The sequence below is a fragment of the Lutra lutra genome, chromosome 1 (genome assembly GCF_902655055.1).
Source record: "Lutra lutra chromosome 1, mLutLut1.2, whole genome shotgun sequence".
In the NCBI taxonomy this organism is placed as follows: Eukaryota; Metazoa; Chordata; class Mammalia; order Carnivora; family Mustelidae; genus Lutra; species Lutra lutra.
Window position 1 is genome coordinate 128,585,753 of NC_062278.1, and position 12,440 is coordinate 128,598,192.

Genomic DNA, 12,440 nt, shown 5'->3' on the forward strand with positions numbered 1-12,440 from the left:
TGGGACTCAATCCTGGCAATCCGGGATCATGACCTGAGCCAACTGAGCCACGAAGGCGTCCCAAGATGCAAAGTTTTAAAAAAAATCTAAAAAAGGAATTGATAAGTTGGTTGGAAAAAGAAAGAAAAAGAACGTGGAGAGAATTTGATCAGTCTGGAGACTAGAACAAAGCCCTGTGCTGGATTTAGGGTATATTTTGATCTGTTGAAAGAAATTGTATCCCAGAATTTTTTTATAAGGAAAAAACCTATATATATACAAAAAATAAAGTTAGATACTATGAAGATAAAATATGACTATGATAATGAAGGTTTAGAATGATTTTTTAGAAAGTTATTGTTAAGATAAACTAGTTAAAAAACATTAAAAGAGGAAAAATTTTTAAAAATTTGAATAAGAAAAAAATAAAATTAAAATAATTAACTTTGGAAGACCAAAGTATCATGGGGAGAAAGCCATGAATTCCATGCTTTTCTTTCTCCTCTTCTGGAATTCCGTTTTTCTCCTTGATCAGTGAGCGTGGTCTTGGCTGGATGTTCTTGTTGGTCTTCTGGGGGAGGGGCCTGTTGCAGTGATTCTCAAATGGTTTTGCCGGAGGCGGTATTGCACCGCCCTTGCCAGGGGCCGGGCTAAGTAATCTGCTAAGGTTTGCTCTTGGGAGTTTTTGTTCCTTGAAAGCTTTCCTTAAAGCTCTGTAGGAGGGAAATGAAAATGGTGGCCTCCCATCCTCCACCCGGAGGAGCCAAGAGTTAGGGCCCCACTTCTCACTGCGCCCTCAGAGAAAATTGGTTAATCTCTCCTGTATTCCTGGTCTCCAGCCGTATTCTGGGCTCACCCGGTCCCACGTGTTTGTGTCTCTGGTGCACAGCCCCATTTGGAGTCTCCAAACCAAGCAGATGTCTGCCTTCCGACAAGGAAGGTGAATCTCCCCAGACATGCCACTTGTGGGGTCCCTGCTCAATGAGCAGTGGCCCAGCTATTCCGTGGATCACAGTTTAAGGTAACCCCGAGCTGAGAGCACACTCCTCGGCTCCATCTCTGTAGTTGGCTTACCAGCTGTGATACATGCAAGCTCTGCTCTACTCAGACAGCCTCGATCCTTTTGTGACTGCAGGAGACCTGAGGCACCATGTCCCCGTGAGTGCTCCATTCCCGCTTAGCTTCTGGAGCGATGTCCCTCAGTGGAGCAGACTTCTAAAAGTTCAGATTTTGTGGTAGCTGCTCCACTGCATGCCAGCAGCCGGCCCCTCCCACCGTGAGCCAGCCTCTCCCCCCGCAGTTTATATTCCTGTCCCTTCGGATTTGCTTCTCTGCACATCCTACCTTTCAGAAAGTGGTTGATTTTCTGTTCCTAGAATTGCTCCTCTTCTTCTCTTTGCTGCCCTGTGGGGTTTGTAGGTGTTCGGAATGGTTTGATAACTATCTAGCTGAACTCCTTTGTCTGGATGTCATCTCAGCCTGCTACTTCTCTGTCATCTTGTCTCTTCTCTCTGTAACATAGTTTCTTAAGGTGGACATTTAAATCATTGAATTAGACCTTTCTTTTATAAATATTTAAATATTTATATTTAAATAAATATATATATAAATATATATAAATAAATATTTTATATATATTTTTCTCTAAACACTGTTTTAGCTGTATTCTATAGCTTTTAATAATGTGTTTTCTTCATAATGTGTATCTTCATAATGAATTTACCCCTTTATTATTATAAAATCATTCTTTTAATATTTGTAAAACTCCTTGTCTTAATTTTTTCTTTTATCTGATATAAGTATGTCATAACAGCTTTTTATAGTTAAGGTTTGCATGATACATATTTTTTTCATTCTTTCAGTAGAACCTATTTAAGCTCATTCTGTATGTAAAGTGTGTCTCTTGTAGATATCGTGTGATTGGGTTCTTTTATCCAGTCTAAATGGTCTTTGTCTTTGAAGAGGAATGTTAGTCCATTTCCTTGGTTTTGTTTTAGTTTTCTTAGTCTGAAAAGTTTTTATCTTGCTTTTTTTTTGGGTACATTTAAAGTGTATAACTTTGATATATTTGTATGTTGCAAAATGATTACCATTATAGCATTAGCTAATAACATCCCATCCCCTTGTATTATTTTTTTTTTTTTTTTTTTTTTGTGGTGAGACATTTAAGATTATAGCATACAGTGTGATTAGCTATAATCCTCATTCTGTACATTGCCCCCCCAAACTTTTTAATCTTATAATTGGGAGTTTATATCCTTTGACAGATTCCTTCCCATTTCCCCTATCTCCCAGTCCCTGGTAACTACCACTCTATGTCTGTTTCTCTGGATTTGCCTTTTTTTTTAAAAATTCCCTGTATAAGGGAAATCATGGCAGTATATTTTTTTCTCTTACTTATTTCACTTAGCATTACGACTTGAAGGTTCATCCAGTTGTCACAATGACAGGATTTCCTTCTTTGTGTTGGCTGAAAAGTATTCCAGTGTATAGATACTGCATTTTCCTCATTCATTCATCCGTTGTTTGGCACTTAGGTTGTTTCTGTATTTTGGCCTTTGTGAAAAATGATGCGGTGAACATGAGCATGCAGATATCTCTACAAGATTCCCCTCAGTCTGATGTTTATGTTTCTGATGTCACATTTACATTTTCTATATTGTGTATTTATTAAAGTTAAAGTAATAACTAGTTTTAATATTTAATATTTTAATGTTTTTGTCCTTTATCCTTTATACTAAAGTAATTAACACACTACCATATTATAATACTAGGGATTCTGAGTCTGACTGTGTGCTTACGTTTATAGTGTGTCCTGTATTGTCATTTTTTTTTTTTAAGATTTTATTTATTGGGGAGAGAGAGAGTCAAGTGGGGGCAGGAGGAGAGGGTGAGGCAGACTCCTCCCTGAGCAGGGAGCCCGATGTAGGGCTCAATCCTGGGACTCCAGGCTCATGACCTAAGCCAAAGCCATATTCTTTTTTTTTTTTTAAGACTTTATTTATTTATTTGACAGACAGAGATCACAAGTAGGCAGAGGGGGAAGCAGGCTCCCCGCTGAGCAGAGAGCCCGAGCAGAGAGCGGGTTTTGATCCCAGGACCCTGGGATCATGACCTGAGCCGAAGGCAGAGGCTTAGCCCTCTGAGCCACCCAGGCGCCCCTCGAAGGCAGATTCTTAACCAATAGCCACCCAGGTGTTCTGTATTTTGTCATGTTTTCATGTTACGAACAATGTCCTTTTTTTTCTGTTTAAATCTCTTCTCAGCATTTCTTGTAATGCAGGTTTTGTGGTGATGAAGTCCCTCAACTTTTGTTTAGCGAAGTTGTTTATTTCACTTGTCAGTTTTGAAGGACAACATTACTAGGTGAAGTATTCTTGATTGATAGTTTATTTTTGCATTTTGAATTTATCTTTCCATTTTCTCCTGTCTGCATGGTATCTTTATCTTGTTTTGGTATCAGGGTAATGCTTTCCTCATAGAGTGAGTTTGGTAAAGTTCCCTTCTCTTCTGTTAGAAGGGATTTTTATTAATCCTAATTTGAATGTTTGGTAGAATTCTTCAGTGAAGCTGACTTGTGTACTGTTTTTTGTTAGGAGGCTTTTCATAACTTACTTAGCCGCCTTACTAGTACATGTTCAGGTTTTCAATTAGATAATGGTTTGGTCTTGGCAGGTTTATTTGCTAAGAATTTATCCATTTCTTCTAAGTTGTCCATTTTCTTAGCATATGGTTATTCATAGTATTATGATCATTTCTATTTCTGTGGTATCAGTCATAACGTCTTTTATGTCTGATTTTGAGTTGTCTTTCTTCTAGACGAGTTCTAAGGTTTGTCAGTTTTGCTTAACTTTTAGGAGAAGCAGCTCTTAGTTTCATTAATCTTTTCTGTTATCTTTAGTTTCTATTTCACTTATTTCTACTCTCATCTTTATTATTTCCTTCTAACTTTGGGCTTTATTCTTTTTTCTTTTCTCCCTAGTTCCTTTAGGTATATAGTTAGGTTATTTATTTGAGGTTGAGGTTTTTATCGTTTCTTTATGGAAGCATTTATCATTGTGAACTTCCCTCTTAGAATTGCTTTTGCCCCACCCCATAAATTTTGGTATGTTAAATTTCCATTTTCCTGTTTTTTAAGCTAAGAAGAAAATAATAGAGAAGAACTACAAAGATTTAGGGAGGAGATAATTAAGAAAATGGCATTAAGTACCTAGTTATCATTAATTACTTTAAAATATAGATGGACTAAATTTGCAAATCAGAAGACGGTGAAGAGACTGAATGGATAACAAAAAGAAAATCCATCTACATGGTGAGAGACTCTACTTAGATATAAGGACTCTCATGCCTTAAATCAAAGAGAAGGAGACAGGTATCCCATGCAAATGAAAACTATAAGAAAGCTGGATTAGCTCTGTTTATACCAGCCAAAGTAGATTTTAAAAACAAGGATTGTAATTTGAGATAACAGATCATGTTACATAATGATAAAGGAGTCAATCCAATAAGGTAATGTAGCATTTGTAAATATTTATACACCCAACATAGGAGCACCTAAATATATAAAGAAAATACTAATAGACCTAAAGGGAGAAATGTATAGCAATCCAATAATTGTGGGGGACTTTAATACGCCACTTACATCAATTCGTAGATCATTTATACAGAGTAAGTAAGGAAACCTTAAATGACAGGTTAGGCCAAATTAATAGTCCTAACAGATATTTACAGGATATTCCATCCAAAAGAACAGAATACACATTCTTCTCAAGTTCACATGGAACTATTTTCCAAGATAGATCATATGCTAGGCCAGAAAACAAATCTTAATGATGATTAAATTCATATCAAGCATATTTATTTTATGTCCACAATAGTATGAAACTAGAAATTAATTACATGAAGAAAACTGAAAATCCATACATTTGTGGAGATAAAACATGCTATTGAACAGTGTTTCAAAAGAAATCAAAAGAGAAATAAAATAATTTGATCCATTATTTTTTAAAATAAGCTTTCTACATTTTCTTCTCCTTTTCCCTTTGGGACTTCAGTGATGTATATCTTATTTCTCAGTATGCCACAAAGCCCATACGCTGTCTTCATTCCTTCTCACTCTTCATTTTGCTCTTATGTTTAGATATTTTATTTGATCTGTGTTCTAGCTTACTGATTCTCTCTTCAGTTTATTCAAGTTCATTGTTGAAAATCTTATTTAATTCTTTTATTATAGTCATTGTATTCTTTAGTTCCAAAATTTCTGTTGTTCTTTGTTTTCTTTTTCTTGTTAAACTTCTAATTTTGTTATTATATAGTTTTTCTGATATCTTTATCTTTGTTGTCTTATAGCTCTCTGACTAGGTGTATAATTTTTTTTTTTTTAATATGGAATGCTTAATGAGTTTGCATGCCATCTTCGCATAGGGACCATGGTAATCTCTGTGTCATTTCAGTTTAGTATATGTGCTACAGAAGCAAGCACAAAAAACTATTTTGAATTTTTTGTCCAACAGTTTCTGGATCTGGACTTCTTTGGGCCTTTACTGGAGGTGTACTGCATTCCTTTTGTGGAGACCTATTTCCTTGATTCTTTATAATCCTGAAGCTGTGTTTTCATGTCTGTGCATGAAGAAGCAGTTACCTCTTCCATAAGGGGAGCCTTTTACCTGTGTGTGAGGGCACACTTAATCATGCAGTGACCTTGTTCTGCTGGTGTAGGGTGAGAAATGTGGCATGTGGTGGCACTCGGTCCAGGAAGGCATGATGTCTTTTTGGTTCAGGCCACCATGTTCCACTGCATTGACAACTGCGTAGATTTTAGGGGGAACTGTGGAAGATCTGTACTGGCTGCAAGGGCTGTTTGGGTTCTAAGTAACACCTTCAGGTTTGGTATCTAGGGACTTAGGCAGACAGTGATCGTGGCCAGAGCCAGTGGTGTGCATACACTCAGCCGTGGTGGGTAGCTGCAGTTGTCTATGCAGTGGAAGAGACCTGCCTCAGACACAGTTATAGTAATAAGTATCAGTGCAGGTCGCAAGGGCTAGAGCCAAATGTGGACTCACTGGTAGCTGTAGAGGCCCTGGCTGGCAGTGTGGTCTCCTGTGGTTGCATACTCCTTCCAGGCACTCACACTGTGGGAGGCCATGGATGGGGCTTGGGCTGGGGGAGAGGGGTTGTGGGAACATGGTACCAGACAGTGACAGAAGGCAGGGTCTGATCTGAGCCTACCAGTAGCTACAGGGTTTCTTGGCTTTTGGTACACTCACCAGTGGCTGCATATTTCTCTAGCCTTGGGCATTCATGCTGCAGTGGAGACCAGTGATGAGTGTTAGGCCAGTGGTACATAGCTAGAGAGGCTACCTCTGAGAGTGGGAACAGCGCTGAATAATGGGAAGTGGCACTAGGCTGGTGTCTTATACTCACCTAGCTGATGCTCAGATTGGCTGCATATGTGGTTCCTTGGCTCCCATTGGACTGCAGAGGGACTCAGGTGACTGGCCTCTTACACTTCTGCAGCCATAGAGATCCTGCATGGCTGTGGGGCATATCTGGTGGTGGCAAGAGAAAGTTTCAGGGAGAGACTCAGGTAGCTGATTTTGGCTAACAGAAATATCTGTGGGGAGAAATCTGGCAAGATCCACTGGAGTCCACAGTGGCTGTGCCAACGTTTGGCTTTGCCGGTAGTAAAATATGCGGAGTTTGTCTGCAGAGTAGATCTCTGTGAACCGTGATTGCTCTTGGTGCTTGTCTGGTATTAATAGGTTTTGCTTTTATTCTTTGTTCTTAGCTAGCTCAGTACATCTATGGGTTGCTGATCTACGGGTGAAACCAAAGCTAGACTTCTGCACACTGCCCTACAAGGCTGGGGGAGCTGGATGTTCACCACATTCTTCCTCTCCTAGCACACAAACTCTTTTTAGTTGGGAAGTTCCTTCTGAGCACCGTGAAGGGGTGTTAGTTTGGGAGATGGGATTATGCATGCAAAATGAAGTTGCCTTCCTTCTTGTGTGATGATTTCTCACTTTTCTTGTTGTTTAAACGTTCTAAATGGACTCTAGGTATCTCCTGGAGTTGTTTGTGGACTGCTGTCCAGTTATTGATCTTTGTGGGATTACGGGAAGCTGGGTTTTTTCACCAAATGATGGGCAGTTTTTTTTCTTTCAGTATTTAAATACGTCTTTCCATTATCCCTTGGCTTTTATTCTTTTATTCTTTTTGATGAAATGTGTGCCATATTTCTTAGCCTTTTGTCCCCTGTATGTACCATATGGCTACTTAAAAATTATTTTCTCTAGTGAAGATTCCCCACAATTTAATTTTGATGTGTCTTATGTAGTTTTCTGTTTTATTCTGTCCCCTAGACCAAGCCAAGGCCTTATATATTGTGAAATGCTATGTAATCTACCAACCTATGCCCATACTTGGCATTGCCTCTGAAAACCACCAATGTCTGCTAATTCAAGAAGGATTTATCTCTCTGGAGTTTAGTTCTTAAGATTCTTTGGCTTTTACCCCTCTCTGATAACTTTTAAAATCTTTCCTTTCAGAAGCATTAACCAATTATACCAGAATCATTTATTAAATTAACCACTCCTTTTCCTCAAAAATTAAAGTATCTCTTTTGTCACAGCTTTAAGTTCTGTATATACCTGGATTTATTTCTGCACTCTATTTTCTTATGTTTTCTAGTCCTGTATTACATGCTGTCTATGTTGTTTTTAATATCTTTGTGTTAAATTTTACTACTTTAAGTACTTAACAGGACTTTAAGTCCCTGTTTACTCGTTTTATTCAGAATGTTTTTGGACTCCTCACATATAACTGATAGGATTATCCATTCATACTGTCACTTTGGGAATTAAAATGTGTTCACCATGTTCAGAGTGTTTTCGCAATTATGGGCCTCATGTAGAAGTAGAGAAATGGCTTCCTCTTTAGCTTTGTGCCATACTTCCTTACCTTGGTCAGAAAGCATTTCTGCTTGGGTTGTGAGTCTTAAAATCACTTGACCTGCTTTATCCATTCTTTATCCTCACCACCATTATTAGCCAATGTGTCCTTGACACGTTATTCAGGAGAGCTGAACCTTGAACAGATTTCATGGTAGCCTCTTTTTCTTTGTATCCTCTTCTACAGCTGTAATATTCTCTCTGATTTTCTCTTTACTTTTAAAGTAAAACCTTGCAGACACTAATGTGATGAGACAGAGAAACAGAGTGTTGTATACATTAGCAATTAAAAAAAGTCCTCTCTTTCACATGGAAAAAGGGAATGTGGTTGCTCCTCAGTAGTAAGAAGTCATTAAAGAAGGCATATGCTCAGAGTGGTTAAATTAATAGTATTGATGACACATAGTATTGGTGAGGATGTGGAACACCCAGTCTCATACATTGATAGATTTCATAAATTGCTGATGGAAGTATAACTTAGTACACTTGTTTTGGAAAATTGTATAGCATTATCTACCAACCATCTATACACATGTATTCTATGTGTTAATAAGTTTGCTACAAAGTTTATGCCCGTCAAAATACGTACAATCATGTTTATGGCAATTTTATTCATGATAGCCTTAAAATGGAAACAGTAGTGTGTCCTTAAATAGTAAAATGGATAGTAAATTATGGTATGTTAATACAATCAAATGCTACCCAGCAATGCAAAAAAAAAAAAAAAAACTAATACACATAACAACTGATACAGCTTTGATTAAAATAAATCAAACATAAAAAATGATACTATTTATATGAATTTCAAAAACATGTCCACTGTTGGGGAATAATAGTTAAACCCTTTGAGCTGGGAATGTTTTTTAACTGGAAGGGAGCATCAGGGAGCCATTTCCGTTTTGGAAATGTCTTATATTTTCATGATGATTAGGATTACCCAGGTGTATGTATTTGTAAAATTTCATCAAGGTGTAACTGAAGTTTCATACATTTTACTGTATATAATTGTATGTTCATATAGAAGTAAAAATATAAGAGTGTTTAAAAATTGCTGTCACACATTTTCTCTGATACTCTATACCCACCAAAGGAAACCTCAAACAGTATTGCCTACAAGTATGCTATATGGAATCAGTATAAATTTGCCTAACAGTTTAGGAAGACTTTATTGATAGACCTATAAGGCTTTTATTTTTTTAACTCCATATATGAAACTTATTTAGGTGGTTTCCCATATCCTTTGAGTTTCCATAATTTTCTGCAATAACATTTATACCTTTCTTGAATTTATTCCTAGATAATTGTAGTTGTGAACAGGCTGCTCATCCGTTTATATTTCTTACATATTGCTAATATCTAAAAGTTGTTTTATACATTTATCTTTTATCACCTGTCTTGTCAGATTTTTTCCATTGTAAATCTTTTTAGTCATTTTAGTAGAGACTGTTAGGTAATTTTTTCAAAATTCAAAAGGGAGAATTTTCTTTAATACTATTTTACTAATTTTTGTTTTAACTAAAATCTTAAAACATCCTTGCCTTGTTCCTTTTTGAGTTGAAATGTCTTGAGCAATTCAACAAATATATCTTAATCTTTGTCTTTACCTTGTTTGTATATTAATTTCATCTAACTAGTTTTTCTAGGAGTTGTTTACTAAGCTTGGTTGCATAATTTTATCAGATACCATTTTGAAATCTAGTAATATGATCATTTAATTTCTCTCCTTTACTTCATAAATTGAATTATTTGATTTCCTACTACTGACTCATTCTTGCATTCCAGACAAAAATTCATTTGGTTATATATGGTGTGTATTCTTTTTATGCAGTACTAATGAAATAGGTTTTTTTTTTTGATACTTAGAAAATTTCTATCTATGTATAAGTGTACTTAGTGTAGCTTTTGTGTTATTTTCACAGTATGGTTTGAATATTGGTATCTATAGTTGCTTAGTAATAGACTTGTCATATATATATTGTGGTCTAAACAAATTTTTGAAACCTAGTAACTCATATTTTTAATTACCTTTAAAAATAAAGGAATCTTTAGTTTTATTTAGCTACAGAGAAAGATTAAGTAGACACACACAGATAAAAATCACAAACTTTTAAAAAAATTTATTTGCTGTAATATCAATTATTTTGAAGTTTTCATTTTTATATATTTTTTTTCTACAGTCCGTGGTGGATGACTGGATTGAATCATATAAGCAAGACAGGGACATCGCACTTCTGGATTTAATCAACTTTTTTATCCAGTGTTCAGGATGTCGAGGTACATAATGTTGGGATAAATAATTACATTGAATCTGTCAGTCCAACAGTGTTAAATTTACTTCATCTTTCTTTAGTTATGTATAATCCATCCTATAACTATGACCTGATCTTTTTCTGATAAGAAAAGTTATTCTTATTTAAGGATATTTCATCTTGTTTTTGTTCAGTTTTGCTATGAAATAACAAGAGTTCTAAAAATTTATGAAAATTTGAAGGAAATCTAAAATTTGTTTCAATTTGTGAACTGACTTTTTAGATCACAAGCTTTTATAATTAATATTTACTGATCTTATTTGTACTTATGCTCCACATTAGGAATTTTGCTATCTGCTAATATTCATTACTTTATATCCTTGTTAATATTTTGGTCCTCAATGTATAGATGAAGTACTTGAAGCTTAATAATTTGCTTTAAGTAACATAAGTACCAGAATCAGGTTTCTTAAGTTATTCATCCATTGGGAATCTGTAGACAGTTTTTAAAAAATAAAATGTAATTTTATTTTTATCATATTGATAGATATTTTTCTTCTCGCGAATAGATAAATCTTAACAGATTATAATGTGTTACATGGGGGAAATCAGCTGGTAAATTAGCATTCTTTGCTTTTCAGCACAGAAAGTACAGTGATCTTAAGATCACTAATACAGTTGATAGCTTGAAGGCTTTTTTACTTCTGTTTGTCACTCACAGTATTGACACAAATAGTTTATCAAATATTTACAGAACACCTATCCTGTATTAAGCACTCTCCCAGAGTATACTCAAGACAGTCTCTGCAGTATTAGAGTACGTGTAGTTTTCAAAGGAGGTTTTATTACAAGGAGCAGAGAGGAAAATATACCAATAGTGCCTTCTTAAGAATAACAACACTGGTTACAGTTTAATGACAATATGTGTTTGGCTTTGTGTTTTACAAGAATTTGCTCATTTAATATATTATTTAATAGTCAGATCAGGCAGTTATGATTTTATAGATCACGAAACTGAGATTAAAGGGTTGATGTGAGTTTTTGGATATCATACAGTTAGTTTAAGTGCCAAACTCAAGATTCAGAGTCAGGCTTGTCTCAGTCTGGTCTCTGTGTCTCTAAAGACAAGACACTATGGTAATTACAAAGAGAGACTTCTGATTTAGCCCAGGCTTTGTATCTCTGTGTATGTGTAAATGTTAGAATATTTGTAAGAAAGTGCATCTCAGAGAAAGAAACTCCATGGTGAGACTGAGGCTGAGAAAAAGAAAGTTAAAGGGGATGAGAAAGGTCCAAGTTAACACATTATGTATAACTGCCTTAAGACAAGAAAACAAGGTACACTCTTAGGCATAAATAGAGGTTGAACCTTAATCTGAGAGCATTGAGATTGGTGAAGAGTGGCAGGAGATTATGCTATTTGGAAGAAGGTGACTTTGTTAATTTTGTAGTTTTAAAGGCAATAACTGAGTGATAAAGTAGTTTAAGTGTATTATGTAATCTGTGGTAAGTGTTCTGTTTGATTTGGATTTGATTTTAAATCAACTGGCAGTCTTTACATTTTTTCCTTTTTTAAAATTTTTTTTTCCTTTTTTAATTCATTCCCAGTTTTCAAAAGACCAAAAAGCTTTAGAATATATGAAACAAAAAGTCTTACCACCTCCTGCCTTCCCATCTATCTCCATAGAGTTAACTGCGTTTAACTACTTTGTATATTCAGTTATCTGTCTGTTGGCATTATTTATCTAATTTCTGTATGTTTAAGTAGGAATATATATTCTTTCCTTCTCCACCACTGTTACACAAAAGATACTCATGTATAAGGAGCTTTTTTAATATAGCATCATAGCATTCTTTTGTGTGTATGTACAATAATTTAACTGGTTTTCTATTAAAACCCATTGCATTATTTGTAGTCTTTTGCTATTACAAACAGTACTGTAATGAATTAATTTGTGTATACCTTATTTGCTCTTTGTGGAAGAATGTAGAAAAATGTGTTTGTAAAATTATATCAGATATTGCCTAACTTCTATAGGAATTGTACCTATTTTTATTCCCATTAGTAATACATGAGAATGTTTCTTCTTAGTTTCTTCAGCAATGTTTTTATCAAATTTTGGGATCAGCCTTATGAAAGATGTAAAAATGATGTGCCGATGTGATTTTTTTTAATTGAGGTGAAATTCACTTAACATACATTAGCCTATTTATTTATTTATTTATTTATTATAATTAACCATTTAAAATTGTACAGTTCAGC

At 35.3% G+C, this 12,440-nt stretch overlaps 1 protein-coding gene and 1 non-coding gene across 4 annotated transcripts in view; one reads left to right on the plus strand and one right to left on the minus strand.

The window, feature by feature from the left end:
• STAG1 (stromal antigen 1) overlaps window positions 1–12,440 on the plus strand; it is a 452,889-nt gene that overhangs the window by 208,329 nt on the left and 232,120 nt on the right. For all 3 annotated transcript variants that reach the window (XM_047736238.1, XM_047736228.1, XM_047736246.1), the window contains one exon: window positions 10,106–10,202. In XM_047736238.1, coding sequence (XP_047592194.1) covers window positions 10,106–10,202 — 97 coding nt within the window. The remainder of the gene's footprint in view (window positions 1–10,105; window positions 10,203–12,440) is intronic.
• Window positions 5,359–5,461, minus strand: LOC125089952 (U6 spliceosomal RNA). Its single transcript, XR_007124108.1, has one exon. It is a non-coding gene; the product is annotated as a U6 spliceosomal RNA (small nuclear RNA).